Raw genomic sequence first — 20154 nt, 5'->3', positions numbered from 1 at the left:
TCAATACTTTATACTAAAAGAATAACTAAAAGACCTTGTTAGACATAACTTAAAAGGCATTTTTAATTGAAGTTAGCTCCATAAACATGCAAAAACCCAGTTAATGAGGTAAAAGGACAGCTGATATAGAATGTACTCCCACAGCAGCTCTTACTTTTAATTACCCGGTGTTAACCATCAGCTTAAAGTCTTCAGCATTCAATTTATTTAATCACGTCTTCTGTTGACAACGGTTCCCTTAATAGCTTTAAAGTATTTGATTTTTAAACAAAGTTACTTAGATACCTTGTCCTAATAAATGTATTCATACTTTCTAAGGCATGTAATTCCATTATTTTAAAAATACATTTCTGTTCTTACTTAAAAACAAGTAGAACAAAGTGAAATAGGTTCCGTTTTACTTCACTGACTATCATTTGAGGGCAAATACTGTTGCCAATTAAATCAAGTTATCTTGTGCTAGGCAAGGCCTATTCAATGTACTTGGGGGTAGCTGGTGTCACATCATTATAAGGGTGACTGCCAATGTTAACTATATACTAAAAAACGGGAGCAACGGCCACCTGAGCCCCCAATCCAAAATGGTGTGCTTAAATCATGGGAGCTTATATCCAAGGAAGATCACGGACATAAAGAGTAGATATGACCTTGTGTGTGTGTGTGTGTGTGTGTGTGTGTGTGTGTGTGTGTGTGTGTGCACGCGCATGCCTGTCCACAAATATATGTACACACACACACACACACACACACACACACATATATATATATATATATATGTATATATATATATATATATATATGTGCTGATGGCACCCTCATGAAACAATACAAATATAATCTATGCTTGCTTTGCCAGGAATGTATGTGCTAAAATGTAAAAAAATTTCCCATGTTCAACAATTAGGTGAAAAAAACGAAATATAAATAATTCACTTTCACATTTGTTCACAAAAGAGCCATCACAATCTGTTTCATGCATAGAAGAGACACATACTGACAGGAGAATAACATTAGATGGTGAATTGTGGGCAGGCAGTGGCACAGCACTTTGTCTAATGTCTCTGAGGTCCTTTACTCGATCCAAAACAGTAAAAAAAAATCTACTTCTATAATCAAAATTTAGGCATGCATTTATCTTATGACCCAACAACTGTACCTTAGGACTTTGCTCAAGAAAATATAGCTATCCAATAATACAATTATGCTTGCAGATGCTTTAGAATACCTGGATAAACTAGAAGTTGCTAAAGTGTCCTCCGTGCAGAAAAACAAAGTTCCTAAACAGTGAGTGCTGACGTACTGACACAGTATACAGCACAGTACAGAGTGCTAACAAACTCAACCACATGGCTGAATCGCAACGGTACCATCTTCACAGCAATGAAACCCTAAGACAATTGTCAAAAACATTAAGGAAGCCTATGTTCAAGAACACACTCTTTACTTCCTTTTTAAAATGAGTTTTGGAGAAGGAAAACTAATAAGCTTTTTTGTAAAAGTAAAAATAGCGATTGCCTGTGGGGACAGAGACGGGTTAGGTTGGAGGGAGAGGGCTAACTCTGTTTTATGTAATAAAGCAAATACACTGGTCAAAACTCATCAAATATTACACTGCATATCCGTTCTTTAACACGTACAGTCATTATTTGTACATGGCTAATTAAAACAGAGCAAAACATTGATTTGGGTTTTTAAACATTTAACACACTGCTAATATTACTTAACAAAAGTGAAAAATAGCATATTTTTATTCATCTTAGTAAATATTTACTCTCCACATTTTTGTACATATTCTCAAAATTTATAGTTCAATTTGAAAAACATTGGTAAGGTATACATTAATTTTATCAAAAAAGATAATAGATAATAGCTGGGAGAGAAAATGTAAAAGGTACCAGAAGTCAGTACCCTGAATTCCTGTTCCTCCACCATCTTGTCTGCTCCCTTTACAATTCCTAAGATTGCAGATACGTGCACCAAACACCTTTTTAAAACATTTTTTTTATTTTAAGGCAAGCTCAGAAAGATAAAATAACTTATTGTGGGTGGTTTGAACAGATCTGGCCATAGATTCAAGTGTTGTGAATGCTTGGCCATAGGGATCAGCACTATCAGGAGGTGTGGCCTTACTGGAGGAGATGTGGCCTTGTTTTAAAAAGCGTGACACTGTGGGCTTTGAGGTCTTAAATTCTCAAGCTATGCCCAGAATGAAACACATGCAATCTCCTCCTTGCTGCCTGTAATAGCTGGTTTTGTGTGTCAATTTGACACAAGTTGGAGTTATCACAGAAAAAGGAGCCTCAGTTGTGGAAATGCCTCCATGAGACCCAGATGTAAGGATCTTTCTAATTGGTGATCAAGGGAGGAGGACCCGGCCCATTGTGGGTGGTGCTGTCCCTGGGCTGGTGGTCCTGGGCTCTATAAGAGAGCAAGCTGAGCAAGCCAGGGGAAGCAAGCCAGTAAGAAACATCCCTCCATGACTTCTACATCAGCTCCTGCTTCCTGACCTGCTTGAGTTCCAGTCCTGACTTCCTTTGGTGATGAACAGCAATGTGGAGGTGTAAGCTGAATAAACCCTTTCCTCCCCAACTTGCTTCTTGGTCATGAAGTTCGTGCAGGAATAGGAACCCTGACTAAGACACTGCCTGTGGATAAAGATGTAGGACTCTCAGCTCCTTCTCCAGCACCTGTCTGCCTGGACACTGGCATGTTTTCCACCATGATGAAACTGTATGCCAGCCTGAATTAAATGTTTGTTTTTTTAATTTTTCTTTATAAGAGTTACCTTGGTCATGATGGATCTTCACAGCAATGAAACTCTAACTAAGACACTGGTCAAAAGAAATTTTCAGAATGTACCACAAATCTACATATGCGTGATTCAGCCATTGCCTCACAATAACCTGTTTCTAAAGTTTTATTAAGCCATAATTCACATGCCATATAATTCATGCACAAAAAGCATACAATTAAATGGTTTTTAATATGTTCACTAAGTTCTCCAGCTAGCATATTCACGGATATGTCTACATTATAATTATCTACACAGCATATAAGCGAAGATGATCAAGGAAAGAAATTACACATACTACCAATAAATTATAAAATATATCTGATAATAAATAGAAAATGAAGTTTTCATTCTATTCTTTAATTTTAATACAGGAGACTTTCACTACCAGAAAGGATGCAGTCCAGTTTCCCACATTGGGGAAATATGAAGGTCCGCGCATCTGAAGTGCAATGGATAACACTGGCCCTGGGAGAGCCACCTCTGAGATCATGCTTCCTCCCTGCGGTTTATTCTAAGTATTAATTGGTATACACAAAAAATAAAATTAGTAATTTCTAAATGCATAACCTGATTCAAATCAGTTCTGAAATGTAACATAAAGCTGCTAAAGCTATGGGCCAGATTAAAATAAAACCCAAAGTCTCATGATCTAATTAAAAACATAATAAATAACATGTGTACGTATGGGGTGCTTCTTCTTATTACCATGATAAAGTTTCAGTATGAAGACTAAGCCTTTAGCAGAAGAGATGTTTAGCCCATTATGCTCATCCTGTTAGCATATATCTAAACTAGGACAGTGCATTCTACATTTAAAGAGATAACCTAAAAATTTAAGCTTATCATTCTTCAGTGAGAATTAGCTATTCAAGAACAAAAGATTTTGCAGTCTCTTTTTAAAAAGAAAGAGAAATATAAAAGCACAGAGCCCACAATTTTAAATTCTCCCATTTCCGACTCATTGTTTTCCCTCTTCTCCTGCATTTTCAACCCATTATTTTTCACAGGCTAAGCACAGGCTACCTCTGAGCTATAACCTAAACCTTAAACTTCTACTTAAAAAATGAACTCAAAACTGTCTTAATGTTTAAGAAGCAAGTAATTATCTGAATTTTGAAAAATGTCAATTTTAACTAAACATTTCACTTTTTTGTCATAAAGAATGTAGAAGACAGAAAAACAGCTATACCAGCTAGCTTTTCAAAATGTCAACTAGAAAACAGATACTAAAGTGAAAAGTTTACTTATAGATTTTCTTTATGAACTCACTACCTTTAGAACATTTAGAATACTTAGCATTTGCTCCATTGTGTAGAGATTTTTTAGGATGTACTTTTTACAATGAAACTCACAGCAAGTGAGAATCATGTTGTTTTGTCATTCTTTTAAATTAGGGAGTCTGAAAGTTTTCTCAAAAATTAATTAGTAATAGCCACAAATAAAGCAACAATACATTCCAGACAAATTTCAGAATCTTCATTTCAAAACACCATCACACTGCTGTTTTATCTAACATGAAAATGGTTCACTAAGGGGGAAAAAAAAACCTTTTTGACAGAGTACTTTAGTCCCTAAGGATTTAGTTGAAAACACAGACCAGCCCTTGAACCTTATCAAGATAAATCCCTGGCATCCATTAATCAATCGCCAGCGAGGATCTTCAAATTAGACAAGAGCAGGAGTCTTGGCATGGGAATGAACACAAACACCTTCCCTCTCACCGAGCCCCAGCCTGGCAGCCTTTCAGCAAGGGTCACTCATGGAGCTGTTACTCTAAACTTCCCAGCTATTGCTTGGGAGTTGATAATTCTTAAGATATGAGGAGAGTTCTGATTTCTGGCACAGCATTCCTCAGATAAATACATGATCAGAGGGATGCTTTGAAATTCCCAAAGACACTCCATTGCCCTGTGGCTGCAAAAAACAGTCCTTCAAAAGGTGTCTCATGCTACGAAAAAAGACAGGGGTGAGATAGAACAGTTTCTGTTCCTTCAGACAATATGTTAAATGCATACCAGACATGTTAAGTTCCACAGAATACCCATAAAAAATGCTACCACCTAAATTATTGGTTTTTTTCTATTTTAACAACCTTTTTAAATGCAGTACCTAATCAGGAATCCCTAAGTAAATGCATAATCTCATTTAACGTATTGAAAAAAGAGATTTAATTTCACCATTATTGAAAAAAATGCCAAAATAAAACACTTTGGTCACTCATAAAAATATTTAAGTATATTTATAAGACAGCCAATTATGTATTTAGCCACCTGATTATTTATTATTATTAAAACTAGAACAAATTTAAGTTAATTTTAGTCTGGGTACAATAGTTCACAACCATAATCCCAGTCTTGACCAAGTCAAGGCGTCTACCGTATACAATCCAGTGCGCTGTGGAACCTGGGGCTGGCCCGGAAAAGATATTAAGATACAATAGTATACAAACAATGGAGAGAGAGAGGACGAGAACCAAACTATCCTAGAATTATGTAATTATGTAATCTAATGTGGAAAAGCCTCCAATATTAGAAGCCATAAAATAAAATAGAAAACTTTAAGTCCAGGAATGAACAGAAAAAGCGATGAATTTTGTAGCCTCTATTCACAAAGAATTCCATAACAGTAGAGAGATTTGGCGCATACGACTACATTCACTGGCCAGAGTAAGCTACAGCAGACAAGTCATGGGTACACCACTGGACAAGATGCAAGAAGCAGCTGTGGCTTCTGTGATGTCTGTCAAAAATGTGCTGATGTCAATCTAACTCTAAGGCAATATTAGATGAATATAAACTCAGGTCATTCAAAGACTTGAGGGACATAATCTCAAACTGGATCATTTGGACTTAAGACTGTCACTGAATCCTAATGATACACAGTGTGAGTGAAGAAGCATCTGCAGAGGTGATCACCAGCACCCACTGCTCTTACAAAGAACCAGAGTTCAGTTCCCAGCACCCATGTCTGCTGGCTCACAACTGCTGTAACTCCAGCTTCAGGGGAGCCTGGACTCCACAAGCACCTGCACTCATGGGTACAGAACCACACACTGACAGATGTAAATCTAATAAACGAACACAGGCAGTGAGGCACACAAACAGTCAGTGCAGGAAGGATGCCTGCTGGGAAGAAGGGGTTGAATGGGAGCTAGACGAGAAGAGGAGGAAAATAAGGCAGGATGATCAAAGTGCATTGTATCTACATAAAAATTGTGAAAGAATAAGTAAAAATAAGTAAATAAGTTTAAAGAAATTTAGATAATACAGTTAATATTTTACATTTTAAAAAGCATTATATCAATTTTAATTTTCTTATTTAAAGATAAGAGTATATTTATATAGAAAATACAGAATGTATTAAAACATATCTAAATATCATATTAACAACTTAATGTCTCAAGAAAAATAAAAAATTTCATAGTAGAATTTTTTCTGTACATAAGTTTGTTTCCAGGTAAAAATACGAATTTTTAAAAGTATGCATTCAACAACTGTATGTAGGAAGTAGAACAAAAGGAAACTTTATAAAACATAAAGACAACCCTAGACAGGCAACAACATGTCACAGCTGGTAGCAGAGCAATGCTGAGGGCCTTGGACAGCATCCTGAGTAACAGACGTAAACTGGCTAGTCAGAAAACAGACACTCTATTAAAAACAATACAATAACAAACACACCAAACACACACACACACACACACACACACACGCACACACACACACGCACACACACACACTCACACACACACACACACTCACACACACACACACACTCACACACACACACACACACGCACACACGCGCACACACACTCACACACACACACACACACTCACACACACACACACACGCACACACACTCACACACACACACACACACACACGCACACACACACACACACACACACTCACACACACACTCACACACACGCACACACAAAACCTTTAGGGCTCCACGGTCAACAAGATTCTGTAGCTCACTTTCTCAGACTTCCCAAATGAACTCTTGTACCTACTGGCATCTAGATTCCAACCTTTTCTGATGTTGTTTTCATAAAGGCTGACACAATATTGGTAGCAAGAAACTGATGAATCGCATTATAAGTTCAAGTAATGTCTGAGGGGTAACCACAAAAACAAGAAAGGAAGGAGGGAGGAAGGAAGGAAGGAAAGAAATGGAGTTTTTACATGCAATGTACTAATGCCCTACTAAAAATATTCCTAAAGTTATATTAGTGGCATATAAAATGTTAATAAATAAAAATATTGTACAAACACAACAAAATTACCCTTATATTTTTTATAAATTAGAATACAACATTCCATTCTAATGTTGAAGCCACAAAATGTAGACTTACATACTGAATTTCTGTTTACCTTTACAATTTGCAAACATAAGCAGACCAAAACGAAGGACTATTTCCATACCTGTCAAAAGATCTGAACTGCACAGGTGGGTCAACAGACAGATCTCCAAGGGCACCGAGGCAGGCTGGGGGCAGAAGGGCTGGATCCACCGTGACTCCATCTGCTGGCATGTTAACCAAGCTCCGGAGAATGTCCTTCACGTTGACATTTTTTGAAACTGGAACTGATGGTGTCACCTTCCCATCCAACTCGTTTCCTCCATCATTTTTTGTTTCCTGAGATTTATTGACTTCCAAAGAAAGAGTGCACAGCACCTCGCTGATGGCATCTGGACCCGTGCTGACACCCAGAGGTGCTGCTGGAGAAGCTACAGACATACTGCTTCCTAAGCCAGAAGCTGTTTCCTCACCGAGGCCAGAGTCCCTCCTTCGAGTAGATGAGGTGCCTTCCAATGATTCTTCCACAGATGACAGTGTTAAAGAGCTAAATTCTGCTGTTGTGTTTTCTGCATCTTTAACCAAAAACAGAGGAGTAAATTAAAAAATCAAGAACTAATTTTTTACAGGTATATTAAAGTCCCGTAGGCATCCAGGATTTTGTGTCATGTTCTCTCAAAAGCAAAAACTATTACATAAACTTTAAAATATAATGAGAGCATGCACCTCATAACCAAAATAGATGATAAAATGAATAAATAATGAATGCCTGTATCAACCTTCAGAAGTAATTGTAACATAAACATGGATTATCAAACAGAGTTGAACACCAGCAGTGCATAGGTAAAAGCTTCTACCTCACACAATTTTTACAGCAGAGTAAATCAACACTTCGGTAATCTGGCTCAACAAGGAGCACACCACTCACGCCGCTAAGACAGGGCCACACATCCTAAGATTGCTACTAATCCAGAAAAGACCTGAACTTCTGATTTTATTTCCTCCACTTCTTGAGTACACAGATTACAGATATATGCCACCGCAGCCAGATCATGAGAGGCTGGAGAATCAAACCCAGAATTTCATACATGCTAGGCAAGCACTCTACCGACTGAGCTGAATCCCCAGCCCATTGATCTCTGATCAATCAAGCTTCCAGTCGTTCCAACCAATATTCTCTTTTCAAGTTCACCGAAAAACTACATCTTGTCAAATTTAATAATCAGTCCTCTAATAGCACTTGACAGTAAAGCAAGTTGCTGGATGTCCTCTGCAATTTGATAATTCTTTCTTCCTTCGACTCCTAGTTGTTTTTCTAATAACACTACACCAACGGTTTCTCAGTAATGTCTTCAACTGCTACCCTGATTCATTAGGTTTAAGGAACTTAGAAGTCAATCCTTGCGCCTTTCACTCCTTGGTTCTCTAGTCACCTCTATCTACATGTATTTTCCTTTAGTGATCCCGGCCCTCTCCACATACCACAACTCCACCCCACATACCAAAGGAACAAATATAAATATAATCTTATACACATACAGAATATATTGACTATCTCACTGCTCTATATCATCTTGTATGTCAAAATATCTAAAATCAACAGGTTGAAAACTGAAATATTTCACCTTCGATCTACTCCAGTTGTCTTATAGTAATTATTGAATACCTTTTCTTTTAAAAATACCCACACTAATGTTCAGAAACACTGCCCTTCTGTCCCCCAAATATATTGGACTCTGACTACCCCTAGATATCTGTGTGGTTACAACAACCCTAGTCCATCAAGTGAATAACTGCACTGTCCCCCTAACTGGCAGTGGAAGGCAATTGCTTTGATGAGCCTACTGACTCACACCTCCTGGTATTGAAGAAGTCCTTCAATCTGAGCTAGTTCAACAGAAGCTAACCAACAGAATAGAACCTGAAGTAATAGCCAGTTCCAAAGCTGAATTTTAATAAGGTCTGCCAGACTTTTTCCCAGAATCCAAATCAGATCTGTTAAGAATTTAACTGACTTCTAATCTAATGAGAAAGACTACATGGAAATAGAAAAGTCTTTCAAAGTAATGGAAGAAAACAAAGAATCAAGGCCTTCCCCCAGCATAACACTGCTGCAGTCAGCCAACCCCAGCCTAGAGCCTCCCAGCTGAGGCACTGGACAGCAGGGAAGCCATCTTACTCTTTCAGTCTCGGGAAACATCTAAGCAGGGATGAGCATTCCCACCATGTCCAATTCAGATGACACCCATAGAAATCATGAAATATGAAGGCCGTTATAAACTACTAAGCTTCAATGTACTACGTCACATGGCACCACAGAACTAAACACTAGTTTTTCTTCTCCTCTGAGGTATATTCTCAGCACAGATTCCAAAGTGCTACTTAATTTTTTAAATGTTATTTATTATTATCGTTGTGTTTTTAATATACATGTTTTATATATGCACACACATATATAGATACACACATTTGAATCATGCTGCACATATCATGCTGCCCATGTGGAAGACACAGTGAAACGTACAGGAGTCAGTTCTCTCCTTCCATTGTGGGTTCTGGGAACTGAACTCAGATCATCAGGGTTTCACAGCAAATGCTTTTATCAGCTGAACACTGGCCTCAAAGTGTTATTTTTAAAATACATGTCAGTAATAACTCTGTACTCAACACTCCAATGACTGCTCATTTCTCTTAAAGAAAAGTCCATAAACCATCTCTCCTGTCGTGCCTGACATTTTATTTATTATTACTTTCATTGCCTTCTAAAATACCATAAAATTTGTCTATTAAAAAATATTTTCTGTCTCCTCCTGCCGGAGATAAGCTCCAAGAAGGTGGAGTCTTTTCTTTCCTGTGTGTTCAAATCTACATGAATACAACAACCTAATACTGATGAGAACCTGTGGGTGCTGTTCCTCTCAGCGCTGCTAGTTCTGTAACTATCAACGCTGTTTCTCTACCTACATTTCTGTAACTGAAAGCTCCTTTTGTTTGTTTGTTTAGTTGGTTGGTTGGTTATTTTTTGTTTGTTTGTTTTTCCACACAGGATTTCTTTTTCTGTGTAGCCCTGGCTGTCTTGGAACTCAAGAGGCTGGCCTCAAACTCAGACATCCATAAGCCTCTGAGTGCTGGGATTAAAGGCACCTGCCACTACTACCTTGCTAAAAGCTACTTTTAAAACTATAGTGATTACTATTAATTGTTTACACAATTTCCTAGAAATCTATGTAAAAGACTGAATTACCCTTCATAGCAAACACATAAGTAAAAATTTTGTACTCTTTACTTACTAGGAATAACACTTTCCTATCTTTAAATTAGATGGATCACTTACAGTGCAAACCACATCTCCCAATTGTAAATAATTATACAATATGTATACTTATAAAAATTGAAGAGTTATTAGTAAACATATTTAAAATATTTTGCTCTTAGTAAATGGAATGGTCTCACTTTACACAAACTTTCCAGAATCAAGTAAGGCTTTGTTTGAACTTTGGGTGTCAGAAAATAAACCATGGAGACTTACCAGGAAGTGATACAGTTCCATTATCACTACCAGCTTCCTTAAGAGACTGACTGTGCCTTTCATCTTGGGGTTCCAAAATGTCTCTATACTTTGAGACCATCAGAACAGAGATAAAGTACACAACAGCCAAAGCTAAGAATTGTGCTTGCTTGCTATCCTCCTGAGGCAAAAAAAAAAAGCAACTGTTCAGGCCAGTACTAACATTTTAATCTTATTTCACATTACAACATTTAAATATAAAAGATTTTCACAATGGACACAGAAAAAATGTATAATTTATATAATAATTTATTACTAAATATAATAATTCTAAAATACATTTCACCAAGGCCAAACATATTCTTGGCAGTAATAACATTAAATGTAAATGTATACAAACACAGAAACAGAAAGCCCAATTCAATTTTAAAAATAATTGAGTGCTCAATCTTAAGAGACATGTTGTACCATGCTTTAAAAGGCAACTCAAATAGTAATTATCACAATACAAAGGTAACTGATTCTTTCTCCTTTTCATCATAAAAATCCAAACATATAAACTTAATAATATCACAGCAATGTTGCACTATGATACCCAGCATGTCCAGAACAAACATCCAGGAGGAAAGAGTAAAGCTATCACAGAGAGAAAGGGATGGAAAAGGAACCACCAGAACATTTTAAATATCACAAACAAACACAAGTCAGGACTAAATGTAAGCCATTTTCCTCAAAGGAAAGGACAAACTAAACTGAGGCACAGAGGTAGCCACCCTAGCTCTATAGTTGACCTGCATGCATATGACCTCTGAATCCAGTACAAGAAGATGCTACACACATCACATCTGATAGTGCCTCAAAAAAGGTTTAACCTAATTATTTTAAATTTAAAAATATCAAATGTGCATCTCAGTAAGTTTCTAAGTCTGAAGTTTCTCCCGGGAAGCGGCACTGGCCCTAGGCCTTCAGCTTTGTGCAGAGAAAACAGATGAAAACTTAAATGAAAATCATCACCTACTGTTCTCATATATGAAATCCTCAAAAAATAAAAAATTAAATAAAAAAATTAACTACTGCAAGAAATTTTGGGTACCAGTTCATAAAAAAGGTAGATATCAAACTGTCCCTTAGCAGGTCTGCTTGATGAGTTGTTAGACACATTTCCAGTATTTCTAGTCATCTACTGCATTTCATAGGTTTGTAGGTATGGGTTTCTTAGTCTTGGTAGGAAAGATAAATGTACATTTTTCCTTTTTTATTAAACATCCCTTTCCTGTCATGTATTATAACTACTGATGACGTGACCATTAGGCAAATCATTTACGTGGTTTTCTTAGTCACTTATTGATTTCTCAAGCCTTACTAAAAATCCTCATTCATCCCATCAAATTACAAAAGTTCTTAACTTCCCTCCTCTACCTCTTTCTACTGTGTGCCTGCTAGCACAGTAAAGATCTAATGTTACCATCTTCCTCACAACTATAAACGAGATCAGATATTCACTGCATCTGGCACTGTGCTATTCAGTCAATACTCAGAAACCACTGTGTGCTAACAACACTCCAAGTCACAAACTTGTACTAAGACCTAGTCAAGAACACAGAAGGCTCTAAAATACCAGAGCAAAAGTAAGGACAAAGAAAAATGATACTCACAAAACTTCATATGAGTTCATATTTAAAGTACCCAATACAAATATACATGTGTTCAAACAAGTACTTACTAAAGATAATATTCACAGGATTGAAGACATTACAAATGACTCTATTTAAGATTTATATTTTATAAGACTTTAAAATTTTTAACATCAAAATCTGCTAAAAACGAAGTTATCTTCAATCTTTAAAAAGTCAAAAGGACAGTAAGACATGTGACTATAGTCACAGCTCTGAAGAGACGAGAGCAACCAAAAGTTGAAAGCCAACCTGAGCTACATAAAATCCTACCTCAAAAATAAAACACAAATAAAAGCTTAAAATACCAATGGAACAGACACTTCATTATGTACCTTTTAATACATTAACAAACCTTTGAGAGAGAAAGAAACATTAACTATTCAGTAAAATAGTACAGTTTTAGATGACAGTACATTATTACATTAAATGCAAAGATTCTGCAGGCAAGACTACAGGGTTTGAATTCTGATGTCATTTACTAGCAACAACGTTTGACGTCACTTGAGTACAATGGAAGGTTCTGGATTTGCAGAGACATAAAGGAACCGTCCAACGCTGCAGTACACTGCTCTCTCACTCTGACAGACGAGCTCTATTTATTCAGATAACCCCGCTTACCATCATATCAAGTGATATAAGATTTTATATCAGTTCTAAGCCACCTGGTTTCGAGGCCTGCCTGTTGAACCCATCAATTTCATGTCACAGAACTTCTTTCTCCTTCAGGTACCTCAGGCCCAACGACCAGCATGCACCAGCTGAGAGAATACTTGAGAGAAAGACATTAACTTACGATGTCTCTGAAAACAACAGCTCGAAGTCGGTTAATGTCCATGTCCTGCAGGAGCCTGTCAAGATCTCTTACTGGAGATATACCGCCAGTCACAATGTCCACTGGGCTCTGTTAGAGATAAAATAAATAATATTAATACACACTCACACATTAAAACAATTTTTAAAAAATAAGTGAACACAGTAAACCATCAAAAAAGTATGTCATAACAATTTTCTCCCAGTTTCTTCAAATAAGTTTTCTTTCCTTGTGGGAGCTGGTATGGAGGACAGAGTCATGTGGGAACTGGCATCTCTGAATGAGGAAGTATCATGGCAGCAGGGGAAAGTACCCGGAAAGCAGACGAGATTACGTGCATGCAACTATTTACCCTGAATTTAAACACACATGTCTGAATGTCACACTGACAGAAGACAGTGACTCTGAGAATGCACGTCAAATTTATTTAGCTTTGTGTTAAAATGAGCAAGCTGTGTAGGATCTTCGTTTGGAAGATAAGCATGTTTCCATGCCTCACCTTTGCTGCAGACCGCACCACAGGGACTAGGCTGTGTACTGCTTTCAAGCTTTTGGCTGCCTCTCCTCTGGCCTTCAGCTGTGAATGCTGCTGACACTCTAAACAATTCCTTACAGCCACTGCACACACTAGAACACATTTAAAAAAAAAAATTGGGAAAGAAAAAAATTATATTTAAGGTTATAGCACAGATATAAATCACCTTCGGTATACAATTCCTGTTACACTTCATTCAAAATAGATTACCCTGAGCAAATTCCTAAAATGTCCCTAGACTATTACCTCGTGTTTATTGACCAATTTTATTCTCTGTTATGGCTAAGATCTAGGAAAGCAGCTCAGCTAGCAGTGCTGAGACTTGGGATTCAATCCCTCGCCTCAACAGTAAACAATGTTTGGTAGACATGCCTGTAATTCCAGCACTCAGCAGGAGGAGGAGGCAGGAGGATCACAAGTTCAAACACCATCTTCGACTGCAACTGCGAGCTCAAAACCAACCTTATCTTTATTGAGTGCTGTTTCACAAACTGTCCTCCAGCCCCTTCAGAAAGTTCCAGGGAGTTCTGCTGAACAGACATCACTCAGGAATGGAGTGCTGGCCTTGCTGTACTTCAAATGACTGCACCTACAGCTTCACAGTGCTGGGCAACTACTCAAGCACTGCAGTACCCAGCCGGCTCAGTGTAGAAATCCTTGTAAGTTTACAGATGGAGCAACCCCACGCAGACAATTCTATATTAGATTTCATCTGCACTAATTATAGTTTTCAATTTGAGATCAAGTTCCTATTTTTTTGCTCTACACTCTCCTCATGGGCAACAGAACAAAAGAGCTGTCACTGCAATATAAACATCAGCACTAATGACAGGAATTAAATCACATCTCTACTTTGTAATGCACAATACGAACTTTTAATTATAAATCATCTAAAAGCTACGGTCGGTGGCATTTCTAATGAAAATTATAATGGTATAAAAATCCAATTATGAATATTTACTAGTTTATAGTACTTATTCTTGACAAATGTAGGGAAGCATCCCATTAATTGACTGCTGCTGCTGTTTTTTTACAGATTACTGTCTTCGTAAAGCCACGGTTCCTGACGGTTTGCTTCCATGTCTTGGACCCTCTTTCCTCACTGTCTTCTGTCCACAGCAGGTCGGACAGCCAACTCTCAGTAGTTAGACCTAGACAGGGAAGCTCATGCAAAGAGAAGGGTCGCTTCATCTAACGGAGCCTCAACACGGTTGAGCAGAACCTGAGACTCAGTGGTTTTGTTAAATGCTCAACAAACCATGCCAGCTTACAGGAATAAATGTGGGCTTGAATGATGCCCACTGAGAAAAGAATCAGCATTTCATGGTACTCGGGAGACTCTAGGTCTCAGCCAAGATGAAAGACATGCTGAGAAGATCTTCCCATGGTTTATAATATCTGAAAAGCTCTACTTCAGATCAAACAGAAGTTAACAGAGAAGGGTGGATGCTAGCCAGAATCTCCTCAGCAGCATGCTGCTTATGCCCACCTTATGACTAAACACGTTAGCCACTATGTGCACAAACATGGCAACATGGTTAGCACACACCTCTCCAATGTAAAAAAAATGTACTTTAATGAGGGGATAACTGAAATAGTCACATGAAATTCTTAACAGTTTACCCAATCGGAGACACTGTCGCAGAATTCCTCCAGATGACATATTTTTTTCGGCTTCAATTTCAGTGAAACCAAGAGAACTTGCAAATATAAGCACATCCACAAGGCTAATGAGCCTCTGAAGAAAGGTAACGGAGGCTTCTATTGAAAGGCCTTGGGCAGGCTCAACATTCTCCAGCTCGTGCTGTAAAACGGAAGCTTTGGTTACTACATCTACAGTCAATTCATCACACACATTCCTCAACCTTCTACATTTTTCCCAGTTCAGGCTTTCTGGAAATCTACAACAGTAGACTGATTCTATTTTCATCAAAAAAAAAAAAAAAAGCAAACAAACCACGAAGGTACGGAGGAGACTCTGACCATACTGTTCACAAGTGAGCGCATGCCTGGGAAAGCAGCATTCTTGATTACTGCAGTTGTTTGCACAGAGCCCACTGCACACAGCACCCACGACTCACACTAACGCACAGGGAGTCCTTACCGTGGCCGAGGTCGCAGCTGAAAGCAGTGGCAGTATTCCTCCACAAGCCATGACCATGTTGTCCATCACTTGAGAGATGAGATGAATTGTGTTGTGAACAAAGATGACATTGTCACTGCTATTCACGAAGTCCATAACTGTCTTTGTTGAATGGCTGTCCAAAGATAAATCATGTTTACTGATGAAGCTAAGGAAAGGAAATCACAGTACACCACTACCTGCTTCAAAAGAGGCAGGAAGTGCAGCAGATACTGAGGTGCGCACCTTCTCAGAACAAGCCAACCGCTCTGTCAGAAGACACTCTCTGTGTACAGAGCATAGCGCCTCTGCTAAAACAGACACTTACTATACACCTGGATTGAAGAGTTAAATGAAATTATGCTCACTGAAAAGTCAAAACTCAGGAGGCAAACAGCACTGTCTGTGCTATTTAAAACAAATTTTACTACTACTTTCTTGCATGGTAGTATAAAATTCTCTCAACTTACAAGCAAAAATCAACAAATTGGATTCTTTTAAAATTATAAATCACACAATGCAAAATAATAGAACATAAATAAGATTATTTGTATTAAATATATGAGCAATGCTGTACATAAATTTCAACTACTTTTTGGCATTTACAATAACAAGCCCCATTGGAATACCAACATTCTTGTTAATTCTAGTCTAGAAAAAACACCGTAACAAACCTTGAGCAATTTTTAGTATGGGAAATTTTGGATTTTCCTGGGTTTGTAGTATAGAGAGAGATTTCACTCATAGAATGGAGAATAAATGGAAATGTGATAAAATACTAACCTAGAGTAATTTATATTCTGCTTTTTCAATCAAATGTCTGGGGTAATGCAAAATGTTTAACTACATTTCTTTGAAAACAGAGAATAAAATTCATACATGTCTTCTACAAAGAATATATGAGCAGACGAACCTTCTCCACATCTGTATATCTGTTTCTATGGAAAATAAAAGATCGGTGAGCAGACGCTGATGCATCTGAGACCACTTGAACTCAGGGATGCGAAACATGGTCGGCCTGGAGTCCCTCCTTTGCTGGTCACCTGTATCTGGTGCTGTTTCTTGTCTTGGATGCTCCTGTTGCCTTGATATCTGGTAGAGAAAAGGTTAAGAACTAATAAGCAAGTTTAACTTCAAAAGAAGGCTTTAGCAAATAATTCACTAGCTTCCCTGAAATGTGTCTAACAAATGCTATACAAAGTAAAATTAAACAAAATTACTAATGAGAAATCTTACCATACACTTAAAGCAAAGTTAGCATGGCATATACTAATACTGTAACTCAACAGTAATTAGCATAGCGCCGTTATTATAGACCTTGACACTGTGTAGCATATCACAAAGGAATCAAGCCGTTTTTAATTCTGAATATTAGCTAAGATGACAGTGTTTATGATCCAGACAGTAACTAGATTATTCTTCATTAGTTAAAATAAGAATTAACAAAGGTCAACATAATGAAGAACAGACAAAACAACAACAACCAAAAGAAAAGGAAGGAAATGAGGAACAGAGGTTAAGAAAAAAAGGGGTAGGCAATAATATGCATCCAACCACTTGGCCCACATGTCACTGTGAAACACCGGTAAAAAAGAAAGCTGTGCCTCTCAGTCACACAGGCTCTTCTCAATTTGAAACCAGAATCATGTCTTGGTAAGTAATTTTATAGTCCAGGTTTACCCAGAAAAGGAATGTGCTAAAACTGACTTAGTTGAAAAATAAAAAGCAAGCATTTCCTATAGTTGCTTTATAAACTAAACTTATGCCAATTTTAAAGTTAAAAGTGGTAATATTTGGTGATATATGTCAAAATAATAAAAGCTGCCATTTAATAACTCACACTGGGGCTGAGAGTATAATCATTGGTTGAGTATTTACACAGCATGCACAAAACCCTGTGTTCAATCCTCAGCATCACAAAAATGAATGAATGGTCATAAATTCATACTGTTAAATATTATAAAATCATTTGAAATATAGTATTTACATGTACACTTATATAACTATATGACTATTGAACTAACCAAATATCCACAATTGTGGCTTTTAACTCAATGCAAGTTCATGCCAAAAAGACAATACAGACATGATACACATAGGCAAAAATGCAAGTAAAACATGCATGCATTTTTCTTAAGACAATATCTGTATTTACCTCAAGCCCATGTCGTTGAGGCTGTGGTGCTTCTGTGCTCGTACTGGCCTTCAATTCAAACCTCTCAGTATCTGAAGCAACACTAGAAACATCCAGCTTTGCAATCTTTTGCTCAGAAGTGGCAGGAGCCTCAGAGACATCATCAGCACAGTCACTGACTGACTCAGTTTCTCCAGCAATGTCAGTTTTCACCCCTCCACCCAGCATCTCATCACTGTCCGGCTGTAGAGTTGTTTGGGGAACAGGAACTTCTGATGAGGTAGCTAAAGACCCGGCTGTGGCCACAGTTGGAAACCCAGACTCTTTAGAATCTCCAGTTTCAGGATCATTATGACTTTTAGTAATAGGTGCTTCCTCTTGAAGTTCACAGCCATTACCACATACTTCCACCTCTTCTCTGCCTTCAGAGGCCGCTACGGACACGCTCTCGCCTTGGCGCTCTGCGGGCTGACAAGCTTCCTCAGCTTGGCGCTCTGCGGGCAGACGAGCTTCCTCAGCTTGGTGCTCTGCGGGCAGACGAGCTTCCTCAGCTTGGCGCTCTGCGGGCAGACGAGCTTCCTCGGCAGGGCTGCCTTCTATGCCTTCTACCTTCAGTTCCACATAATCATCATCACCGTCTTCTTCCTCTACTCCAGAGTTTTCCAGTAATTCAGGCATCTCCGCAGCATCTTGTTCTGAGGGGGAACTTACAGAAGCACGCACTCCACTGATGGTCACTGTATCTTTGCCTGGTTCCGAAGAAGTGGAGGTAAGAGTCACTGGTTCTACTGCATCCGAAGATGCTTCTAAGTCACATGCATGCTTTGCCTCATTGGTAGTTGCTTCCTCCATAGCGGCTTGATCCAGTAACTCTTGATTTCCTTGCTCCACTTTTTTTTCATAACCAGGTGTCTGCAGTTCAATGTTGGATGCAGAATCTATTGAACTTGCCTTCCCAATACTTGAGTTCTCATCACTATTTGTAGTGAAATGAGGAGAGATGAGAGACTCCTTCCGATCTGAGTGTTGAGGCCCCTCTGAAACATCAACATCCCTGGTAACACCAGTGCCTTCTGGAGACAGACTTGCAGAACACGGCCCTATTTCTTCATCACCTTTTCCCTGCTCTTCCCTAAATATATTGGCAAGGTTTTCTTTGTGTATTTCAAAAGTAACCTATAAGAAATACATATAATCAGTTAAGAGGTGCATTTTTATTATAAATTTATCTATTTATTTATATTCCAACCCAATATCCTCTCCGTACATGAGTACCATTTATAGAACATAAAATTAAAATTCTATCAATAATTTGAAGTTTAATACCATGAAAACCCAGTTCTCTATCGTTTGTCTTCAGAAAAAAGTTTTTAAATTTAAATAAATTAGTTATTCTTGATATTATAGAAGCTCCAAATGTAACTATAAACTACAAAAGCTTATTTACACTTAGCTAATAGATACAAGTTATTTTCAATCTTCCCCCAAAGGTCAACCATTACTTTCAAAGTTTAAACTCATTATAAATGGTATCTCTTTCTTTTGGTTCACTTTTTTTTTCTGTGCAATACAAAAGCTGGAGCCTTTATAAGAAAGAACAGATCAAATAATTTGGAAACCCCTCGAGTATGTACAGATCTATTCATCTTATTGCCATGTTAAACTGGAGACAAGTTATTTAAAAAAAAAAAAACAAACAAACACCACCAGAGGTTAGAAAGCACACACCTTCAGGATTTGAAATGCTTGTAAAATCTAAGTTTGTTGTTTTACTAATTTCCCCTTAATTTATTCCAATAGTCTAAAAGCTGGGTAGTAATTAAACAATTATCACTCTTGTTATCTTTTTATGCTGATTTTCTAAAGGTATTTGTGACTTAAAACTGATAATTTACAATTAATGACCAGATATTGTTCTAAATTACCCAGCTAAAAGACTACTCATTAATCTTCCCAATCATTTGATTGCTAATCTATAGCTGTTTGTAATGTTTGGAAAGCACTTCTATAACTCCCTGTTACAGATACTTATGTGCTAGTAATAGCAACATTCTTTTTGTCATTACTTGCAATTTATTTGACACTCAGATTTACTAAGTAGATGATAAAAGAGAAATTAATCAAGATATTACCTTACTATTTCATCAATAATGTTTAACGCATAAAAATTTAGACTTTTTAAAAAATTAGCATGCATAATTAGCACTGGCTTTGCTTTAAATAAATGTATCTTTTCATTGTGTTATATCATATAATGCTTGCTGAAT

General features: G+C 37.6%; 1 protein-coding gene across 8 annotated transcripts in view; it reads right to left on the bottom strand.

The window, feature by feature from the left end:
* Positions 1 to 20154, bottom strand: part of Lrba (LPS responsive beige-like anchor protein) — a 580781-nt gene that overhangs the window by 438130 nt on the left and 122497 nt on the right. For 6 of the 8 annotated variants that reach the window (XM_087627154.1, XM_087627167.1, XM_087627162.1 and 3 more), the window contains exons 23-30: positions 17909 to 19063; positions 16667 to 16845; positions 15736 to 15889; positions 15255 to 15435; positions 13596 to 13723; positions 13079 to 13186; positions 10631 to 10790; positions 7226 to 7676 (exon numbers count right to left, since the gene is read on the bottom strand). In XM_087627154.1, coding sequence (XP_087483280.1) covers positions 7226 to 7676; positions 10631 to 10790; positions 13079 to 13186; positions 13596 to 13723; positions 15255 to 15435; positions 15736 to 15889; positions 16667 to 16845; positions 17909 to 19063 — 2516 coding nt within the window. 8 annotated transcript variants of the gene reach the window in all.

The sequence above is a fragment of the Rattus norvegicus genome, chromosome 2, assembly GCF_021556685.1.
Source record: "Rattus norvegicus strain SHRSP/BbbUtx chromosome 2, alternate assembly SHRSP_T2T, whole genome shotgun sequence".
NCBI lineage: Eukaryota > Metazoa > Chordata > Mammalia > Rodentia > Muridae > Rattus > Rattus norvegicus.
The sequence above is the reverse complement of the archived record's forward strand: the minus strand, read 5'-3'. Positions and strand labels throughout refer to the sequence as shown.